Below are 23,194 nucleotides of genomic sequence, written 5' to 3' on the forward strand. Positions count from 1 at the left end.
TTTTTTTTTTTTTTTTTTTTTGCTTGTATGATTCATTCGTGTTCATATACTCCACTAATACCCAATAGAACTATTTTAAACAGGTCGCTGCACTATTACTGAATTTTTCATTGCTTGTTCTGTGACAAAACTGAATTTTGGTCTTTTAAATTGAAATTCCTAAATAAGGGGGGGCAAAATTTTCCTCCGCCCCGGGCGGCTGACACCCACAGTACGCCACTGCCCTGCATTGTGTTATCTACAAGTGCTTTCCAGGCAGAAACAATTATTTTCATACTTTTTCTATTTATACAATTCTCTGTACATGAGTTTTTGTGTATCTCCCATGTTTCTAGTGTTCTAAATTTATCAGCATTTAGAGTTTCTTGATCAACTTTGTCTCATCTCATAGAACTGACATGCCAGGCTCTTTTTCAAACTGGGACAGAGTTGTTTTTGCTTAATTATTGGCAATGCCATACGTATCATCTAGCCAACTTTTGTGTCCAAGCCCGGTTAGTGGATCCTGTGTATATAAGACTGTTTTTAAATCTGCCATTGTATAGTGATATGGAGTAGATTCCTGGTGTTTTGTTCAAATCATAATTATCCTTTATATTCATTAGGAATCTGAAGACTGTTGGGTTATGTTTAAAAGCAATTGATATATTGGTGTACTCTACTATTTGCTTGTACTGTACATAGCACCTAAGTTGGGATGGAAGCCCACCAGAGTTTGCCTTCTATTTTTTTCTTGTAGTACTCGCTTTGTATTATTTGTGATGCTCTCATTGTGTAGTCTGTTTTCTAGATATTGTTTAGCTAAGGAAGGAACTAGCCCTATGCTAAATCCATGTCTTTGGGCTATATTTGTAATGTACTCCAGTACTCTTTGTACTCTTTGTTGGTATCATACTAACTTGAGCAATGTGTAAAAGCTCTTCTCACTAACCATCTAAATGCTGCAATTTTATAGAGAGACAGTTTACAGAAATTGGTAGAAATAAAAACAGGTATATGAAGGGTTGAAGATTATAGAAGTTTGCTCCTCATTACCATTCATGACTATTCTTACATCCAAAAATTAGGCTTCTTTGTTGTTCTGATTTTAGCATTAGCTCATTTGGATTCTTGTTGAATACTGTTAGAATGTTGCTGATGTTAGGTATTGATTTCCTTATAAGTAGAATATTGTCAACATAGAGTAAGTGTAGCAAGATATCTAGTAGGAGCTCTTGTAATGTTTTAGCATAGAGCTGCCTCACAAGTAGTTCACGTCTCTCCCAATTGTAGGCTACCCATCAGTACTCCTCTTTTTTGCAGGAAAGATTTGTCATTGATGTTAAAAAAGATCAATGTGATCATTACGAGGTGGGCCAGCTCCAGTATTTGTAGAAAGACTTCCCCACTGCTTGGAAGTCTTTCTATGAAATATAAATTCTTCCTCCTCTTATGTCATACACCCCTTCCCCCTACACACGTGTTCAGCAATCCCCTGTATCTTCTCACCAGTTTGTTGCTTGTAGGGTTTGGGTCCTGGGATGTCTCATGTCTCGAAGTCCCGGGACTTTTTCTAAATTTAATTGTCTCAGGCCCCGGGACTTTTGGGTCAAGACTTGAGACACGCTTATCGAAATTGTATTGTAATAATTTTATTTTCAAAAGGTTAGCCGAGCGACACTTCCTTTGTTCTCCCTCCTGTTTACAAATAAACAACGCAGGTGGGGGTAATTTACAAGGCCATGTGACTTTTAACCTTACTCTGTTAAGAGACAATCTTTACAAATGCGTTCGCTGCCGTATTGTTATTTTGTGACGTTTGTTTATGAGATCATGATATTTGTGACTGTCTTTGTCAGCACTGTCAGCTCAGCCAGTCAGTCGTCAATTTCACTTTGAGGTGAAGTGCTGTGCGCGGTTGTGTTACGACGCTCTTGTGGAAACGACGCCCTTCTCATGTAAGTTAAAACAAACATTAGATTTTGTTTACTTCAGTTAGACGTTTACCTTGGATGAGATTTGTTATTTTATAAAAAAAAATAATTGATATGATAGTGATACTCAGTAAACAAAGATATAGCATTAATTTTGGATTATTATTATTGTTTCAGATCGTCAACAAATTTAAATAGATACCAACCTATTCATTTAATATAGAACGTATATCAAAAGTATGGAAACATTATAAAAAAATAAATGAATCAACCGCACAGAGCTCATTATGTCCAAAACAAATTTCATGTAAAGGGTCGAATACTACAGGCCTTGACAGGCACCTGCAAAGAGTTCACAATATTTTTGTAAATCAGCTGGAAAAATCAAAATGAGTTATACAGCCTGCGACATCTTGCGAACCAAAATGTAAAAAAATTAAAACTGAAAAGCAGTCTACAATAATAGGATATGTTGCAAAAAAGTCTTTGCCTGAAATAATTTCTCGCTTGGCGGCAGAAGATGGACTTACAATAAGGGCAATCACAAAGAGTAAATTCATTCGTGAGAGTATTATCCAGAGAGGTTATAAAATGCCTAAGAACGAAATTGATGTCATGAAAATCATATTGAGTTATTATGAAGAGAGAAAAGAAGAAATGATTCAGACTTTAAAAGATTTTGTCACTTCTGGTATAAATTTCAGTCTTTCAGTTGACGAATGGACCAGTATCTGAAACCGGAGATACTTTCATTTGTGTCTGCATGGTGCGAACGGAGAAGTTTTCAATTTGGGATTAGTGTATATACCCGGAAAGTGCGGTGCCGAAGCGACCAGACAAATAGTTGAAGATATATTGAAAAGATTTCAATTTGATTTTGAAAAACTTATTGTGGCCACCACCAGCGATGGTCCGAACGTAATGAAGAAGTTTGGAAGGGATAGCCCAGTGAGATGATAATATGCTTGAACCACGCAATACATCTAGGAGTTGTAGACACATTTTAAAAAAAAAATCAGGCTACTGCCACATCCACAGCTTCTACGTTCGAAGATACTGATGATAGTGATGAAGAAGAGGACTGAAATGCCAGCTACCTTGTAAAAAATCTTGTGTTCTTCATTCAAGAGTTTTTGGCATTCTTCTGTCGTCAGATCCATTTCAGGTTCCATTATGAACTCTTTGATGTTCTTTATTTCTCAGATGTGATTTTTGTTATTCCTTTAGCTGCTTGAGTCTTCTTGATTATACAGTATTTTTCTTAAATAAGATTGAACTGCGGCCTACTGTAGATTTGTTCAAGCCATACTGCCCAGACAGTATGGCTTGAACAAATCATCAGACATCTTCTACCCACTCTATCTTTGCTATTATACTCTCACCTTTCGAAAATAAAAACAGATGCAAAACTTAATGAGTGCCCACCTGACAATCTCGCGAATACTATAAAAGAATTGTTTGTCAGAAAAATAAAAGGCTGGAATTACAAGGGAGAGTTTCAAAGTTTGGAGGAATACTATCTGATCGGTACATACTGGCTTGAGCGTCGATGTCGACGTCTCCCACACTCCGAAAAGTTTCGAATTGTTGCCCGAAGACAAGGGAAGACCAATCGGTATTCATTATTTTACGTCTCTTCTTCTTGTGTTTGTTCTGTGGGGTGTTCGTTATCCAATCATGTGTTTGTTGTCCGAACATAAAAATCTTTCGTGAAAGTGTTCGTTATCCAATCTGTTCGTTAATCGATCACCCACTGTATATATATAATTGTTCTGCATCTTATTACATATTCTTTTGAGTTTTGTCATAACAAAGAGAAATGTAGTTTTTTTGCAATTTAGATTCATCCAAAATGATTTTTCCAGTATTTCTCCAGGAAATTTTTGACCATTGGGTTTTTCAATTTTCAAATAGTAATTAATATCTGCTGATATTAATGTAAAACATAAATGGAATTAAATTCTGTCTTGTTAGTCATTTCTGTCAAGGTTTACCTTCCTTTTTAATTCTAACATTTCAGCTACAGTATAGCTATCTTGCCTAAATACTGGATAACTTGAAATCTTTTATCAGGAGAAACAGTTCTTTCACACAAACTATACAGTATAAGACTCGTCTGCCAGTTTTAAAAATATCAACTGCAATAGAAGTTTTTTCTCAATGCATGTTTATTCAGATTAAAATGTAAAAACATAAGCTACCATCAATCAATTATTATATGCGAGATTATTCGTGCACATTCCTGCATAAAGATAAAAGATTTATTGCTTTCTCCATTCAATATTTTAATGACCAAAAATTTTCATAAATATAAATGAAATATCTGTCAAATGTAATAGATACTCTATTTTCTGACAGTTTTTATGATAATAAGTAATGTCTGGAGACATTACTTATTATCATAAAAATTAATTAACTGTACCCAACACTTTCTTATAACTGGATAATAATACCAATAAGGACATTGAAAATTTGCAAATGTTAATGGCTAAATTAATTCAAAACTATTCAAAGCAAATATTGACCATTTGAGTAAGTTTTAAGTATAAATCATCAGCAATCAAAAATAGAAATGGGATTTATATATTTAAATAAATCTTTTCTGTCTATTCATACCGAACACATTGAAACATCAAACAAAAAATTTACTTTTGAGGAAGTGAGTTGGTGATATGATAACTTGGTCATGCTTGTTACTATTCTGCTTCATAAGAAACATTTAAATCTCAAATACATAGAAGCTCTGCAAGCATCAATCAGGTCTATTTCTTAACTTATCTAAATGTTTTGTGTTTGATGAGTTATTGGGTTGTTCGGAAAGTAATTTCATTCTTTTATTACTAGAGGAATTACAGTTGACCCCTCCTATAACACTGTTGATTTTTCTGTTTTATATGAATTCCATGTTGCACGAGTAACTTAGATTTTACAAATAAGTGTGCCGGGCTGTGAACAGCTCATGTATTTGTAAAATCTAAGTGACTCGTATAACATGGAATTCATATAAAACGAAAAAATCAACAGTGTTATAGTGGGGTCGACTTGTAGATGTATTTTTACCAGCCAATTTCATTTAAAATTAAATTTTCATTACATACTTTGATAGCTGACATTTTAAGGCTTATTTGTAAAAAATTTTGTTTGATTCTGTACAATTGTTTTTTTTGGTGTCCCATTAAATATGGAAAAATCAAAAGCATCATTTTTGGCATATTTTGCTTTTTTATTACCAAAAAATCAAAATGCTGTTCAATCAAGAAAAAAATTGTGGTACATGTATAGAGAAGATGTGTTGAGAGCAAGACAGTGCCAAAACTGGTTTACAAAATTTCTTTCTTGCAATTTCAATATTGAAGATGCACCACATTCTGGATGGCCAGTTGAAGCCAATGAAAACAAAATAAAGGTACTGATTGAAGCAAACTGCCAAATAGCAACACATAAAATCACTAAGAGATTAAATTTGTTGAACTGAACAGTTTATGATTACTTGAAACGAATCGGTTTCGTTTCAAAGCTTGATATATGGGTTCCACATGTTCTTAAAGAGAGTTGCTCTCTTTAGTGGGATTTTTTACCAGACAATTTAACAATTGATTCGAAAGTGAGTAAACTTTTGAATCAAGTAAATAAATTGAGTAATATTATCAAACAGAAAAGGCCAGAATTGATCAACAAAAAAAGGTGTAGTATTTTACCATGATAATGCCAAATTTCACACAAGTTTGGTAACTCGTCAGAAACTGTTACAGCTTAGATTTTATGTGCTATCATACCAACCATAATCGCCAGATCATTACTTGTTCTGGTCTATACAAAATTTTTTAAACTGTAAGACATTTACTTGAAATGAAAATGTCAAAAATCACTTGGACTCACTTTTTGTAAGCAAAGATCAAAACATTTATGAACATGGAATCATGCTACTACCAGAAATGATGACAACAGGTATTTGACCAAAATGGTCGATATATAATTCAATAAAACATTTATTTATTATAAAAATATTGTTTTTTTTCCATGGAAAAAACACTAAACTACTTTCCGAACAACCCAATAAATCATCACTCAGTTACAGAATGTGATATGGGTTTTTCAAGTACACATATTTAGATTTTCACTTATACAAGTCTAAGTAATCTTCTCTTATAACAAATTTTCATCTAGTTTTCTCTTTGATCTGTCTTGCAACCAACTTCAAACAATGAATGACATACCAAAACCCACTTTATGAAAAATATTGAGTTCATAATATAAAAACAAATTTCTACAACAAAAATATCCTTGATGTGGCTGATGTATTAAAATGAAATTAATTTATCAATAGTAAAAGAAATGTAAGTTGTTATTAAAAATTTATACAGAGGTGGCCAAACCTTATCACAATAAGAGACATACATTGCTTATAATAAAAATACACAAGAGCACATTCTCTATTATAACAGTATTATATATTATATACAATTTGTTACACTACAGGAGCCACCAGTAATGGTATAGAAGAGCCATTTGCAGCTTGTAAGTGGCACTTTGGCCACTTTAAGAATAAGAATTGTATATCCATCCAATGTGTAAAACAAACTCATTGATATAATATTTGTTTTTGACCAATCTAATTAAAAAAAATCTAGCAACAAATTGTGTAACTTTCCTCAGAAACATTTAAAATTGCTTGTGGCATCATCTGTTTTGATATTTTATCAAAAAACTTTTTATATATACAGTTAATTATTATAAAATTACAAAAAGCTTAATTCTGAGGGTAGAGAAGCATTTTATAAAAAAAACTAAACTCTAATAACAAGTGTAAAAATCTTCATTAGGTTTAATTCCATCTAAGGTATGACAAGGGCAGACAGAAGGAGGTCACAAGCCCTTGACCTTTAACCACCGTTATTTAATAACATCAATGTCTCTAATACACAAATCTCCCTGAAAAATTTCAAAACTTTCAACAAATGATGCAGGAGTTAATAAGCTTCAAAGAGGATGAACAAAACCTTGCCCACCTCACACACATACTAACATCCCATATATTAAAAAAAAAAAAACTTTTACATTTCTTAACATTTCAAGGTTTGAGTCCAAAAATATAAAAATATTGGGAGTCATTTCTGACCAATTGTCATAATTTTCCTATGTTGTATATAATAGCCAGGAATGCTATAAAATTGCAATTATTATACAAATTAATTATACAGTGGTACCTCAGGATACAAAATTAATCCGTTCCAAAACTGAGATCGTATCATGAAAATGTCGTAAGGTGAATCATTTTTCCCTGTACGATTACATGTAAAACAAAATAATTTGTTCCAACACGAAAAACACTCAAATTAAAGCTAAGTAGTACATTAAAAACAAAATAACTTTAGTAAGGAAAACACTGAAATATGCATTTTGTAGTTGTAAATGTATAAATAACTATAATAGAATAATAATTAATTTTAAAAAATGTACTTTTATTTGCACTTTACCTTTGAGGATAGACGATGGTGGAGGTGTAAACTGATGGCAGGGGAGGGGGAAAAGGGAAATGATACTAAAACTTAACTTAGATAGCTTAATGTAACAATAACTTAAAAATAACTTAGAAAAGATAAAAAAATTAGTGTTGTTTTATTTATATATATATATATATATTTTTTAATTTTTATTCACTACTTTTTGCTTTCATTTCTTCACTTTCGCCAGCACTTTCACAGGATAATGGTCGCTTGGCAAAATATCTATCCAAAGAGGTTTGGCTTTACCTACTTTTTAAAATGTTTCTAAAATGACTTAGGCAAATATCATTACTCTGAGCAGCAATACGGCCAGTGTGAACCTTTTTGGGATGTTTCTTTTCAATAAAATCAGTCACTTTCTGATAATACCTCAAGATTTCCTTTATCGAGCGAGATCCTTCCACAACAAAGCAAACACGCGGACTGAGACCAATGAACAGAAGTGAATAAAAAATGACGCTGCAAACTAATGTAACGTCGTATGGTGAGTTTTTGTTCGTATCGTGGAGCAAAAATATGTTCGAATTTCATGTCGTATCCTGGGGCGTTCGTATCCTGAGGTACCACTATATAGCTAAAAATATTTTTCATATTTTATCTATACAGGGTGTCACAAAAATTTAAAAACAAAAAAAATCACATAAAACCAACAAATTGGAATATTATGTCTGCATGGAGACATATTTTTTTTATCAAAAGAAAAAATTATTAGTTCAAATTTTCATTGATCGAAGGGATTGTACTTCTTACATCACAAAAAATATACAAAACTTAAATCCTTTAAAAAGATGCTTAACTGTATATAATCAGTAGTTGGTGCAAATCAAGTTATTGCATATGTTAAATGCAATGCTAAAATTGGTGAATAAGACATTTCTGATGAAACTGTTATTTGAGAAGTGAATTAGTTATAGAAGCCATATAAAAGTTTCTAATAAAAAAAAAAAAAAAATGTAAAACAAAGTAAAGGCCCAACCACATGCTTGCAAATGCAAATGAATAAATGCTAAACCATCTTGACTTCTTTTTAACATACTGTTTTCCATATGTGATGATAATGATGCCCTCTATCAGTAAAAATTTTAAGTAAAATTTTTTCTTACAGCAAAAATCCACCTCCACACAAGTTTTTTGGTGCAAACCCCCACTATAATATACCAATTTGTTGATTTTATAAAATTTTTTAAAAGTCTATGAACTTTTGGGGCATACTATTTTAAAATTATATTCTGATTAACTACAGTATTTTGAATTTACAATGATGATTATTGAAAAACACCCATTTTCTTTGATTCTGAAAGTTAAGCAATCTTTATAATAAAGGATTTCAATTTCTGAGAAAAAAAAATCTTTTACTTTCATAGAAAACCATCAAATGAAAACATCTTGCAAAAACTTTGATAGCAAAATAAAAACAAATCTGTTTCTTCTGAATTTAATGCAAACATAGCATCATCAAGAAAAAATTTTCCAATTTTAAAAATCTATAAGACAATATCCTTCCATTTTAATATAATATTTTCATATTTATATTTTATGAAAATTCAATATTAATTATAAAAGGATTAAAATTATTCTACTTATATTTATGCAGTTTGAATACATTTATCTGGAACTAAAAAAAGCAACAATTAATCTTGAATAATTGAAAATATAATGATACATGACATAACTTTTCAGAAAATATAAAATAATATTTACCGAGTATTTAAGTCCAAAATCTCATGTTCTGGTTTAACTAATGTTTCATATACAGGTTTCAGATCTGGACCAATTACTGTAATCCTTGCCAATTCTACACCAGCTGTACTATAACACTAAAAAAATTGAAATTTGTAATTGACACCATTAAATCATTTCTTAACAATGAACTAATCATACGTGGGTGCTTCAAAAAGTTCATGGAAAAAGTCCATAACTAAAAATTGTTTGGAAGGATTTTGATTTTAATGCACCTGAACATTCTTGTACTAACATGTTATAACATGATCAAACATGAACCCTTAAATGCAAGTAAGAACACACCGCCACAAGTTGAAAGTCAGGCATCAGAATCCAACAAAATCGAGACCAGAACAAAACATAAAGTTCATGGTGAAAGTTGGTTGGAAGAATAAGCAAATCATTGATGCTCTGGAACAAGTTTATGGTGATAATGCTCCAAAGAAGTCAACAACCTACAAATGGATAAGTCACTTCAGAAGTGGAAAAACCAAGGTTGAAGATGAGCCCCACAGTGGCAGGCCAGCAACGTCAGTTTGTGAGGAAAACATTGATGTTGTTCATGACTTGATAAAAAAGGATAAATGAATAACCACTGAATCGGTAGCAGATACACTCAACATCTTTGTGGGTTCTGCACACAAAATTCTTGTGGACAGTTTGGGACTAAACAAGCTTTCCACTAGATGAGTCCCAAGGCTGTTGCACCCAGATCAGCAGCAAATGAGGGCAGATCTTTCAATGGAAATTTTGAACAAGTGGGATGGGGACTCTGAAGCTTTTCTGCCAAGAATTGTGACAGGGGATGAAACATAGATCTCTACCAGTATGATCCTGAGGACAAAATTCAATCATAGCAGTGGCTGCCCCAGGGTGGAAGTGGACCAATAAAAGCAAAATCTGAACATTCAAGAGGAAAGGTCATGGCCACTGTCTTCTGGGATGCAGAGGGAATTTTGCTAGTTGACTTCCTCGAGAACAAGAAGACAATTACATCTGCTTATTATGAAGGCATTTTGAAAAAATTGTCCAAAAGAATCCTGGAAAAACTCCCTGGAAAGCTGCATAAACACGCCCTCTTCCACCACGACAATGCACCCACTCACAGTGCTCGGCAAATAAAAGCTGTGCTACGTGAATTTTGATGGGAAATCATTCGACATCCCCCTTACAGCCCTGATTTAGCCCCATCCGACTTCTTTTTGTTTCCAAAGTTGAAAAAATCGTTGAACAATACCAATTTTCCGTCAGTTGAAGATGTAAATAGAGCTGCTCTAACATGGTTCAGATCACAAGACCCTCTGTTCTACTCAGACAGACTTAAAAAGTGGTATCAACGTTTGCAGAAGGGTATCAACCTTAACGGAGCATATGTTGAAAAATAAACATCATAACTGAAATAGTTTTTTCATACTATCCTTTATCCACGAACTTTTTGAAGCCCCCTCATATTTTACATTTTATAGAAATTACTTAATTTTACAAATAAAATGAAAATAACAACATGAGTCTTACCATTTCACAATCCAATGCATAGGTTCCGTAATTGTCATCAGGTGGAGGAGATTTAATCAATGTTTTCACATAACCAGACAAATTTTCTGTTTCATTATTTTCAAACACATGGCCCTTTTAAGTAATTATTATAATGAATGTTCTATACAAGTCATAATATACAATTAGTAAAACTCTTTATTTTTATCAAAGTAATTAATTAAAGATTTATATCAACATCCTGAAGCCTGATGTCTTAATTATGACAATTGTTTGGCTTAATTAAAGATAATTTAATTTTTAGATTAAGATATAATCTAAAAATACTGCACATCATAAATAAAACAATAAAACTACTATAAAATTACTTTACAATTAAAGAATTCAAATTGTTTTGGAGGGAAAGAAGTATAATTTATATAATGAAATCTAACAGTATGAAGAATGTAGCAATGTTAAGATAAGATATTTAGTCTTGAAATAGCATTTATAACCAGCCATAATGATTCTCATAAAAACTTCACATGTTGTGAAGGCCTTTGATAGGGCTCATAGCTTAATATTTTTCTGTTCTTCAAGAATTTAAATAATAATATGATTACTGTATTTACTCGCATATAAGATAATCTTGCATATAGGACGAAGTGTAACTTTAAAGATCAGAATAAATAAAATTACAATTATTAATACAATTTTAATTTTATTTTGTTTAATCACAAATAAAATATCAAATGCATATAAATGCACACATCATCCTGTAAAAATTACTGGCATTTTAAACTTTAAAGAAAAATCTTGTAAAATTGACAACATAATTTGTTCATGTAAAACTGGACAATCAGGAACTTTTTTTTGCAATTCTTAACAGTTGAATCCACTCTCCGTCGATTACACTTATGAGTTTTTCCGAATTCTGATTTCCGAATAATCATCTGTTTTCACATGGGAATGGATAAAACTTATATCAAGCTCCAGTGTGATTTTGGAATTTCAAATTGGAATTCAATTCAAAGCTTTGTTTTTCTTATTGCTATTCATGTGCACAATAAATACACAAGAACAATTCAAATGACCCAGATAAAATACTTTTGATTTTAAACACCAGAGGGTGAGCATCTGATAAAAAATGCAAATACACAGTTCACAAAAATTATTGCAAAAATGCAAAGAATCCTTCACTCGTGCATATAGGACAACCTAGGTTTTTGAAGCAGTGAAAAATGAATTAAATCCTTGTCTTATATGCAAGTAAATATGGTATATTAAATCAAAATTGTTTGTACTGTAAATATCTTTGTCAATTATTTAGAACTCTGATATTGTTTCTTTTTAAATCTATTTCATTCTTTTTTAAATAAATTATTACTATTACGAAAAATTTACCCTACTTACCTACCTTAGCAACACAGCATCCATCTGATAAAGAATCACCTTGGCAACAGGAATATCTACTCTCAATAGCTCCTGCAACTAAATTTAACAATAATAAATTCCTCCCATTTGCAATATAAATTAGGAAAAGCCTAACATTACATCTACAAAGTTGAAAATTTACATTCTATGATTTACAAAATAAAGATAACCCGCTAAGAAGTAAATATTTGTCATTGTAGTATGTATGCTTATATTCACAATTTAAAATGTATGGCCATTGTAGCACCTAAGGATGCACCGATAAGCAAAATGGCCGATTACCGATTAATCGGCCATGCATTATCGGCCGATTAGTGTTAATAATTTATTGCATTAATAGTGTGAGATCCTAGAGTTAATTATACAGTTAATTATAATGTGGAAAAAACCTATTTTTCTCCACCTGGTATTTCCATCTCCCTCGGGTCAGGTAAACAAGAGACGATCGAATATCCTCGCAAAATCAACAATCTCTTCCTTTGTTTCTAAAAATAAATCTCAACACTTTAATTGTTGACGCATGGAAACTTCGACATTGTTTAAAAAGGTGAAGTGTTTCTGTGTTTAAAACAGAAACAAAATATATTTCTTTAACCGCTGATATTTGGACAGCAACTACAAACAATTCTCCTTTTTTAAGTGTAACAGGTTGAAGGATAATTTTCAGCAGGAAAGAGCTGTTTTGCAAATTGTTCCCTTTGAAGGTTCCCACACAGCTGCACAAATCAGAGAACAGTTAAAAATTGTTCTTGAACAGTATAAGTTGACAAGTGATAAGATATTCTTAGTACTAAGAGATTCTGCAGCAAATCTGGTAGCTGGAATTAAGAATTGAAACTTAGAGAAGCATTATCATACACTGCAGCTGACAATAAACGAATGCATATTTTCTAAATATGATGTGAAAACTATAATCACAGTTAATAGAAATATTGTCACACATTTTAATCATTCTGCTGTAGCTGTAATCAAATTAGAAGATTTGCAAGAAAAGTTAGGTTTGCAGAAACACAAATTAATTCAAGATGTTCCTATGCGCTGGAATTCTACATACTACATGTTGGAACAGCAAAAGGCCCTTGTCACATATACTATAGATAATAAAATTCCTAAGTTGAGCCCATATCAGTGGTTTCTCATTGAAAAAATTGTTCTACTTGTAAAACCATTCAAAGAAATTACTGTGGAAAGCCAGCAAACGAGAAGCCACTTCATCTTCAATAGTTCCCACAATAGAGACTCTGAAATTATTCTTATCAAAAGCAAAGATCAGTAGTTCCTTTAGTGGCATTAATACCACAACAGAAGAACTAGAAAATCCAATAAAAAAAAATTTTCAGCATATATAGAAAACAAGTCTTTATGCTTGTCATTTTTATTAGATTCAAAATGAAATTTCAAAAAGAGGATATGCTAGAGGAAATCTCAATAAGAATTAAATTCTGAAGCTTCTACTTCTGGAGGTGATCAAGATGGAGGTGAATTTCTAAGTTTTTCTGATTTATTTGATGAATTAGCTTCTGGTAAACGAAAGAATGAAGAATAGCATGTTTTTAAAAAGAAAGAAAAAAAAAACGAAAGAGACGAACAAACGTTTCGATCAAGAATTAGAAACATATTTACATTTATCCCTAATTTGAGCAAAATAGCTATGAAATATTTAAGTGCCTCAGCATCTTCCATTGAAAGTGAAAAAATTTTCAGCACTGAAGGTAACATTTATGAGCCGGCAAAAAATAGGTTATGCCCTGAAAATGATGAAATTCTCATGTTTTTGCATTGTAAAAACAAACTGTAAAACCCTTAAATTGTAATTTAAGGGTTTTACAGTTTAAATATTAAATTTTTATTTGTTTTATATTTGTTTTGTATTTAAACTTTAAACTTATGAAACAAATAAAAATTTAATTTTTCTTCTTAACCTATTCAATACTTTTTCTTATGTAAAGTTTAAACTTTATATTATACGTTATGTTATACTTATAATATGTATTGATGAAAGGAATAATTTGATTAGTAAAATTTTTTTAATATTCAGATTGTCATGTAATAAATAATAAATATATAACAGAAATTTATTAGTTTTTATTACTAGCATTGTACGTAACATTCTAACAAAAATACCAAAACGTAAAATTGGCCGATTATCGAAACCGATTAATCGGGGGGAATGGCCGATACCGATTAATCGGCTAAGTGGCCGTTACGGCCGATTACCGATGCACCGATTAATCGGTAAGTACCAATTAATCGGTGCATCCTTAGTAGCGCCTAAGGAGTTGTGATACACACTATGAATGTTGTTGCAGAAGCAAATGTGTACTTTTGGAGTATACTAAGGATGTTGCTTCAAATCTTTAGCTATGGTGTGATACAAGCTCCATTCTTATTATGGGAAATATTAAGTGTATATAAATAATTTCATGAAGATCAACAAAATATTTTTCATTTGTGCAATTTCAGATGCATAAATTAACCCATGATTACATGCACTTATTTTTGAACACACTTATGGGCAAAAGCAAGTGATTCCCTGCTGATTTTCATGCATTATTATACTGTATGTAATTGCAATTTTTCAAATTTGACAATTCTGAAATATACTAAAATGTGTCTTCTCCATACAAACCAAATTTCAACATCATATGTTGATTAGTTTACAACATATGATGTTGTATTTTGTTGATATTGTATGATGTTTTGTATGATGTTGATATTGTTTTGTTCACAGAACAATGTCCTTCAAACTTTCTGATAGCATTCACTAATGTGTATGAAGAATAAATAATGGAGTCTAATGTTAAACAAGTTCAGCTGAGGTTTCTTAGATGAACTTCTTTAATGTTAACGACTCTTAAATTATTCTCTTTAATTTTGTAATTTTAATTCTCTACTTATTACAAAATTAAAGAGAATAATTTAAGAAAAATATTCAAAATGATCTTCACAAACATGGACATACTATTGCATACAAAAAAACCAGTGACTTCTGACATATATTCAGAAGAACAGTTTTCAATATTTAAAATAAAGAGCTATAGTTTGTATGTACAGTACTGATAATAAAGGAGCAGTGTTATCTTGTTAGTGGGAGATTTTAAATTGGTTTGTGATATGATTTTTGGCAGCCAGATATCAAAAATGAAATAAAATTTGAAAAACTTTTATAGGGAATTTTAAACTTACTTTTGACCTAAGAATTTATCCCTAAAATATTGGCATTGAGTTCAGTTATACCCTGTATATTTTTTGAAATAAATACAAAATTTCTTCACAATGTGTGCAATAGTATACAATTTTCTATTGAGAATATCTGAGGAGTGTTTAACAGAATAATTTAACATCCTAAAAAGTCTGTAATACAATTTATTTCCTTAAATTCTGTAGAAGATTGCTTAAAACCTAAGTGTAGATTGCATATAACAGCAATTACAGTAGACCCCCTATAACGCTTAGATACGTTCCACGTTAACCGAATTTTACATTGTAGGAATGATTAAATACATGAGCCAATCGCAGCCCGATAGGTGGGAACTTTACGGACTAAGGCTGTTCGAAAGGTTTTCTTCTATAAAATTAACCGATTCTAGACTAATTCCACTCAACATTTCCAAAACACGTATAATTTTTTGGGAGTAATCCGTATAAACTATGCTATAAACAAAAAATTATAGGATTACTTACCGAGTGTGTACCGTTCGACTACGCCGTTGCTTAAAGCTGGTTTTCATCGCGGAACAGCACATTAAACGGCGGCCGCGATTTCTAACAACTTATTTTTCTGCGAAGACTTCGTTGAACTTTGGAGACATCATTAATATAAATAATTTTTATGGCCGTTGAATAAGAAGTGTTTCTTTCACAAGAAATGTATAAAATTAGTGCTGTATTAGACTTACGGTACCTAATTTACATACTGTACAGACGATAATAAACTCAACTTACTAGCCTAAAATCTCCGTAGCGTGTTGCCAGGCGGCAGAAAGCATATATATAATTATAATAAAGTTACAATAAATTAAGTTAATATATAATTATATATACAGTACCTAATTTATATATAATTAATATATAATTATATGTACAGTACCTAATTTATATATAATACTGTACAGACGATAGCAAACTCAATTTAGCCGCTCCGTAGCGTGGCGCAGGGCAAAGGAAAGTAGTTCGGCTGCTCATCCACTATTGGTCCAGACTCTATCAATCTTGTCGCGAAACGACGTTTTAGGAGCTCCTTTATACGAATGTTGCTACAATTTTTTCACTACGTTATAGGAATTTCCGTTATAGGAACGCACGTTATAGGGGGGTCGACTGTACATTAGTGTGCATAAAGTACATGTAGACTGACCTTATATTTTATTATATAAGGAGAAGTTAAAATTTTTTTATCTAATTTTATAAATTACTCAATAAAAGAAAAATTAACTTTTAAGATTTCCAATATCTGTACTTCTAATTTCTATTTAATTTTTAATTAACACATTGTTATCAGAAGTTGTATATTTTAATTTTTTTATAAAATAAAATTTCTTTAACTTACTTCTCCGTTTCCATAAACGACCCCAATGATAAATACATTCTTCTTCTTTAACATATTTTCCTTTCACCGTTACTCGATATTTTGTTTGACAACGACAGCAGGTTCTTTCTAAAGCTAAAAGAAAAATTCAAAGAAAATACAGATACAAAAATTATTTCAAAGTATAAAATTTAAAAAAGAAAAATAATTAAAACTATCAGTCTCACAGCAATAGATAAATATGGAACAAGAACTATAAAACTCATATAATTCTCTACTACTTAATAACAAAATAATAGTGAATACCATATGTAATTTACAACATTAAGAGACAACATAATTTCTGGAAAAATTTCTTTTTTGATATTTATTATATATTGTAGAAATAAAATCACTTAAATCTTTTACTGAGGAGACTGACGATAAACTTATTTTGTTGTTTGCAGAAAGTAACTTTGTAGAAATAACCCTATTTGCAGTCCCACAATGTTTAATTAAATGAGAAAGGGAATAGACTACATTTTTAATAACTATCACTGTAACAACATTTTCTTTTTTTTTTCGGTTTCACTAAATATTTCTGTAGAGGAGTTTGGACTGTTTAGTAATACACACAAGAGAAACTTCATATTTGCAGAGTTACTTTCTGAAAAATTGTTATGAATATAGAAATCAAAAGTATGGAAAGGAATACATTGAAAAAAACACAGATTGATTAAAATTAAAGTGCATTTTCACATAAAGAAATTTCATTTATTTTATTTCAAACTGAAAGTTAATAAATATTTATCATAGTTATATTTATTTATTCTTAAAAAAAACTTGTAATTTATGTTTGTTTTTCTTTGAAAATCAAACAACCATTTTGAGTAACACAACATACATTCTTCAATTTCTTTCTTAAATTTATGTCATCTTCCCATAGGAAGTATTCACTAAACATTTTATTAAATCTCCTGAGGGCTTACTAATTCTAAAAAAGTTTTAACAAAATGTTAAATTTTCTGAAAAATTTTAACCTCGTTAAAAACAAAGGATTATCAGAATGTTCATTTCCCATGAATTAACATTCAAATCATTTGTATACAGAAACTTAACCAATTCTTCTGACAAATCTATATTTTATGGTAATATCATTTATGATGAAAACATGAACAACCACAGCTACTGATTTTCCTTCCAGAAAAAATAAAAATGCTAGATTGCAAACAAAGTCTACCATTTTAACTTTGTCTTTAAGGGACATCATTTCCTTTGACCTTTTTGGTATTTTGCCTGTAGAAGCTTTTAGTTTAAATAACACAGCTGATTTATAAAAATAAAAGAAAAAATTAACTAAAATTACAATGCAGATTACATTAATATAAAAACACAACATTTACTATTTGTGTATGAGAAACACTAAAATATGTGAGAAATTATGAAACAACATCCAACAGCACCATCTAATGTTTCAACAATACAAATTGCATTAAATACATTTAAAATAATAGTATTAAAAATCTTTTAATCTGCTACAATTGTTAATCATTTAGCAAATATGGAGCTTTTACTACTACTAATAATAATAATAATTTGAGTATAAGTTGAAAAATTTCATATCATATATCAGAAAATACATTTAACAAAAATGATGTAAAATTTCAAATAAAATAAATTTAAACTTACGATTATTGCAAACTGGCTTTTTCTGGTAAGAATTTGTAATAATTGCTTTTCCTGGATTAGCTGGATCCAAGCGTGGAAAACCATTTTCCTCTAACTGCTTCTCAGTCATAATATAAGGTTTCAATAAATTGTATAGTTTTTTGCCTAGATTTTATTGAAAAATAATAATTTATATTGATTTTGTAAATATATTATTGATATTTGTAGTATATAAAGTAACAATTACCCTTTATGTCATCATCAATTTTTACTACTTTTCTTCTTTCAATACTAAAGCTGGTTTTTGCAGCTTTTGGTCCACCCAAAACATATTCATGTGAAATAGTCTTATTTAAATTACTATCAACTAATTTTGATCTCTTACTTTCCAAATTATCTTCAGAATTAATATCTATTATTGGTCTTTTATTTCTAAGTCTTTTAAGTGTATTCACTGCAACATTTAAGTAAACAGTTTTATTTGAACTTCTGTTATAGGCATTCTTTTCTTCTTCAAGAGCCTGAAAATAAATACAAATATGCAATATTTCTTGAATTATTTTCATTCAAATAAAATAATAACTTTATAAAATGTAACTTTATATAATGTAAAAACCTTATGTAAGCCAGTGATTCTATAATATATTATGAAATTAAATAATGATATTAATTTTTCTGGAGTAATTAGTAATTCAATTTTATAATGTATGATAAAGAATTTTACACAACAAATCGTCTTTATTATTCTAAAACAATAACAACTAGTTGTAATAGAGATTGAACTCATGACTTGCTTATTATATTAACTACAGTGCAATTCTTATTTACTCATTAAGTATAAAAATTTAATTGTATTAAATTTTTATACATACAGGTATACCTCGCCTTACGTCGGTAATTGGTTCCAGGAGAACGACGCAAGTCAAATTTACTTGTCTCCGAATCTACTTGTCACTAGGCTAAACCATAAATTACCATTCCCGGTTCTGTATTTTATTTATTAATGCATTTTAATAATATATGGTTAATAAAAATCTATTTTAAGCTTACAAACGAATAAATTTTAGTTTTTAATATAGTACAGAAAAAAGTATTCTAAATTTACAAATGCATGTACTGTAAATACAAAACATACTAGTATATATTTTAATATGATTTTATGTGCTTTAAACGTTTTTCTAGTGATATTACGACTTCAATATTTGTGACGGACAGACGTAAAGTCGAATAAAATGACTTAAACTTGATTTTTATTTTTCCATATACTTTTTTGACAAACGACGTAACTCAAAACGACGTAAGTCGAGGTATGCCTGTAATGAGTATTTGTAAATAAGGAAATAATTTGCAGTTGTTTCCTTTTACGTTTCTTCCCATTTATGAGACATGAATATAATAAGAGCTGAGCAATAATTGATAAAAAATATTCCAATCACAAGTGTGATGAGATTGAAATTTCTACATGGTCTGATTAGATGTATCTTAGACCACATTCTCCATTTTCTTTGTTTCATTCACTACAGTAATATTTTTCAAACTCTTTCCAACCTGTGGGCACTAAGAGGTCTTTTAGCAAGCCATTTTAGGGAAGACCCACAATGAGGGGTGGCAACGTAGTAAGGAATGAGCCAAAATATCTGGACAGACCACTTCTGAAAAAATTCCTGGAGTTTTTTCCATCCAGATTCGATACCAGGTCCCCAGGGTAGAAAGCTGCCATCTTCCATATTTGACTTGGGTTAGTAAGCATTCTAATGCAGTTGGGCAAATTATTAAACTTTCTCCCTTTATATTGCAGAAATCAGTGATTACAACTTCATTGATTAAAAACAAATTTTATTTTACAATACTTGTTTTCTGCTTGCTTATTGTCTTAATTATTGTTTTCTTACCATTAGTCTAATAACTTATATCTACTTCTTTTATTTTGTATTAGTTCCTTTTTGTATCAGTGAGTAATCCAATCAACATTTTAATGTTATTTGAGAAACATGTATAAGGTTGTGCCAGAATGACTTAGAAATTTTGATAAAATAATAATGGAAAGGCTTGATATATTTTATTTACTTTATTACAATATATTATATTTTAAAACATTTATTTTTTAATAATTTTTTCATTTTAACATGTTAAGTTCTAAAATTATCAAGTACAGTAGAGCATCGATTATCTGACCCCTGATCAACTGTCATATTGGTTAACCGACCATTCTAGTCGGCAAATTTCAAATGTCCTCTAGTGATGTGGCGCTACAATATTTGGCTATGTTTTGGCTACTTTAATATTATTTTTGTTAAATTTTTGCATGTTTTAGCTAGCAACATTGCTCAATCATGAAAGGGAGGCTTAATTTTCTAATTATGAGTGGTTGTTTGTTTCGTGAGCAATAAAATAATTTTAAAATAATTTTTAACAATACAATAGCGACGATTATTATTTTTAAAAAATTTTTGTTAGGCTTATTAACATCGATGGAAATTCAATGCGAAGTAGATTAATAGCGATATATTAATTACATGGAATATACTAATATACTATACTAATAATGTATTTTTTCATACTTTTCGATTATCCGTTTTTTCAGTTATCCGACCAACCCCAGTCCCCAATTGAGTCAAATAATCGATGCTCTACTGTACTTTTATTCTGTACTTACAACTTGAAATGCCTGCTCTTCATTTTCACAAAATTTCAAGCATTCATCAATAAAGTTTTCCAGATACCGCTGCCGAATGTTACAAGGCACTTTACTTCCATATTCAGCAGGAATGACTGGTCTTTTACTTTTAAGCTAAAATTAAAAAATAATAATTTTAAATATAAATGTTTGCAAATTTTAGAAATTTGCTTATGATTAATTTTGTGTAGTAATTTTAAATATATAGAAAATGTGTGTAATGAAACTAGATACATGTCACATTTGAATGTAAATGGGATCTTATTTGAATAAAAAAATTTGTGAATTCTTGTTAACTGTTGCTTCTATTTTACATGATGCCTTTTCTTTAAAAAAATGTAATTTAAGGAAAAGCTTCCTGCACTAAAAGTTACTGACTTTGTAGCATAGAGTCCAAATATGTTAACATTTTGTTAGAATCTATTTGAAATTTTGCAGTGGGTCTCATGTTCATCTCCACAAGGAGTTACAAGAAAGTTCTTTAGTTCATTTAATAGCACCTTTTCCTAACTGAAATTTTTTTAGGTTAGTCTTTATTTTTAAGTATCAATTGAATAGCACAATACTGAGCTATAACACTTTTACTTGAGTCACTCTGGATAAACTGTGTATTCTATGAGGAAGTGGCAATATTTTTACAGTGCATTTTAGAGGCCTAGGAGATTCAAAAATGCCTTATAAATATAGCTCTTTAAATTCTTTATTCGAATGCTAGAAGGAATTAAGTTCACATTAGTTACGTTTAGAGGACATTTTTAACCTAAAGACCTACAGAATCCAAAAATTCCTCTAGATCTCTAGAACACATTGTAAAAGTATCATCACTTCTTCATAGAATCTTTGTAAAGAAATCTAAATTAATTGGTCAAACAATCTAATTTAAAAATTTTGGCCAATTAATTTAGGTTAAAAAATTATTAATGTTTTAAATTAATAATTAAAAGAGTAAAATTAATTTTTTTACTTAGATAAAAAATAAAATTCTTACCATTATGGGAACATGAGCTATCCTTCTTTCTCCCTTTGCCACAGTCGTTGCTGTGGTTGCACTAGTAGAAGCAGTAACAGTGAGAGTTTTATTCAATAACTTTTGTCTCTCAGCAGCTGCTACCAAAAGAGATGCATTTGGAACATGAGCAATTCTTTTCTTACCAACTTCAAACTGTGTTAGTCGGCTTAAAAATGCACTATTTGCCTGGAAATTAATATTTATCAATTATTATTATAATAAGTAATTGGCAAAATGAAATTGAGCAAGGTTTATACCTTCTTTTCTTCGGTCTTGTCTGCATTACGATACATCTCTTGTAATTTAGAATACCTATTATGTAGAACTTGGCCCGGTGACAAACGTGTAGTAGTTACATTTGAAACAGTCTGAAACAATTAACATAATTAAGATATAAGTAAGATTTTACTTTTATTATACAGAGTAATTTTTAACTGTCCATAAAAACAACAACAAAATCATATAGATAATTATCAATGGATTTCCAATGTTATTATTCGAAACATTATTTTTCTTGCTACAAAAATTATTCTTGAAAATCATTCAGGTATTTTCTATATTCAGCATAAAATACTACTGTAATTTTGGAATTTTATTTACTAAGTTTTTATTTATCATTATGACTTATTGTTACATAAATCAGTTACTTCACATCTGTAATACAATTATAAGTAATGATGTTTGTCACCACCTGGATATGTTCATAATGAGCCATTCTTAAAGTGGAGATCATTTTTGCACTGGTGATTATTGTCTATTTTAAATTATATCATATATACTTTTATTTGTTTAATTTTATAAAATATGCTTATCTTTATTGATGTAAAACATCTAATTATTTGATTATAGTTTTGATTTTGCATAGCATGCATAACTTTCTAAAAACACTGTCATTTGTTCTGTAACCATTTCCTAAAAATAGCATTTTTGTTTACATTGAGGAAACTTGTACAGGTATGCCTCCTATAACGCGGTAGATAAGTTCCTTGAAAATACCACGTTGTGAGAAATCGCATTATAGGAGACACCAACTCAATACAAAAACTGGTTTCAGTTCTAAAAAGACTAAAACTTGGCATTTGAATGGCATTTTTTGAATTTTTCAAACCAGCCATTGCTAGCCACTAATTTAACACTGGTTTCATCAGCTGACAACTGTCCCATTTGTTTTAAATAATCAAATATTTTTAAGGCTTTGTATTTAAGTGCAGTTTTATTTAAAGGCAACCATTTCTTGTTCATATCTTCTACCCATAATATTAGCACTTGTTCCATTTTTTCCAT

The 23,194-nt window shown here is 30.2% G+C and overlaps 1 protein-coding gene across 4 annotated transcripts in view; it reads right to left on the bottom strand.

Annotated features, from left to right (window-relative positions):
• LOC111641375 (RNA exonuclease 1 homolog) overlaps positions 1-23,194 on the bottom strand; it is a 62,420-nt gene that overhangs the window by 8,992 nt on the left and 30,234 nt on the right. For 2 of the 4 annotated variants that reach the window (XM_023387530.1, XM_023387531.1), the window contains 9 exons: positions 22,168-22,278; positions 21,890-22,096; positions 20,881-21,015; positions 18,472-18,745; positions 18,246-18,389; positions 16,599-16,712; positions 12,033-12,106; positions 10,658-10,771; positions 9,122-9,237 (listed from right to left, as the gene is read on the bottom strand). In XM_023387530.1, coding sequence (XP_023243298.1) covers positions 9,122-9,237; positions 10,658-10,771; positions 12,033-12,106; positions 16,599-16,712; positions 18,246-18,389; positions 18,472-18,745; positions 20,881-21,015; positions 21,890-22,096; positions 22,168-22,278 — 1,289 coding nt within the window. Of the gene's footprint in view, positions 1-8,983; positions 9,036-9,121; positions 9,238-10,657; positions 10,772-12,028; positions 12,107-16,598; positions 16,713-18,245; positions 18,390-18,471; positions 18,746-20,880; positions 21,016-21,889; positions 22,097-22,167; positions 22,279-23,194 lie in introns of those variants that run through there. The other 2 variants (XM_023387532.1, XR_002759396.1) reach the window with 2 other exon arrangements.

Source organism: Centruroides sculpturatus, unplaced genomic scaffold (assembly GCF_000671375.1).
Source record: "Centruroides sculpturatus isolate CEXI.00-Female unplaced genomic scaffold, Cexi_2.0 scaffold1181, whole genome shotgun sequence".
Taxonomy (NCBI): domain Eukaryota; kingdom Metazoa; phylum Arthropoda; class Arachnida; order Scorpiones; family Buthidae; genus Centruroides; species Centruroides sculpturatus.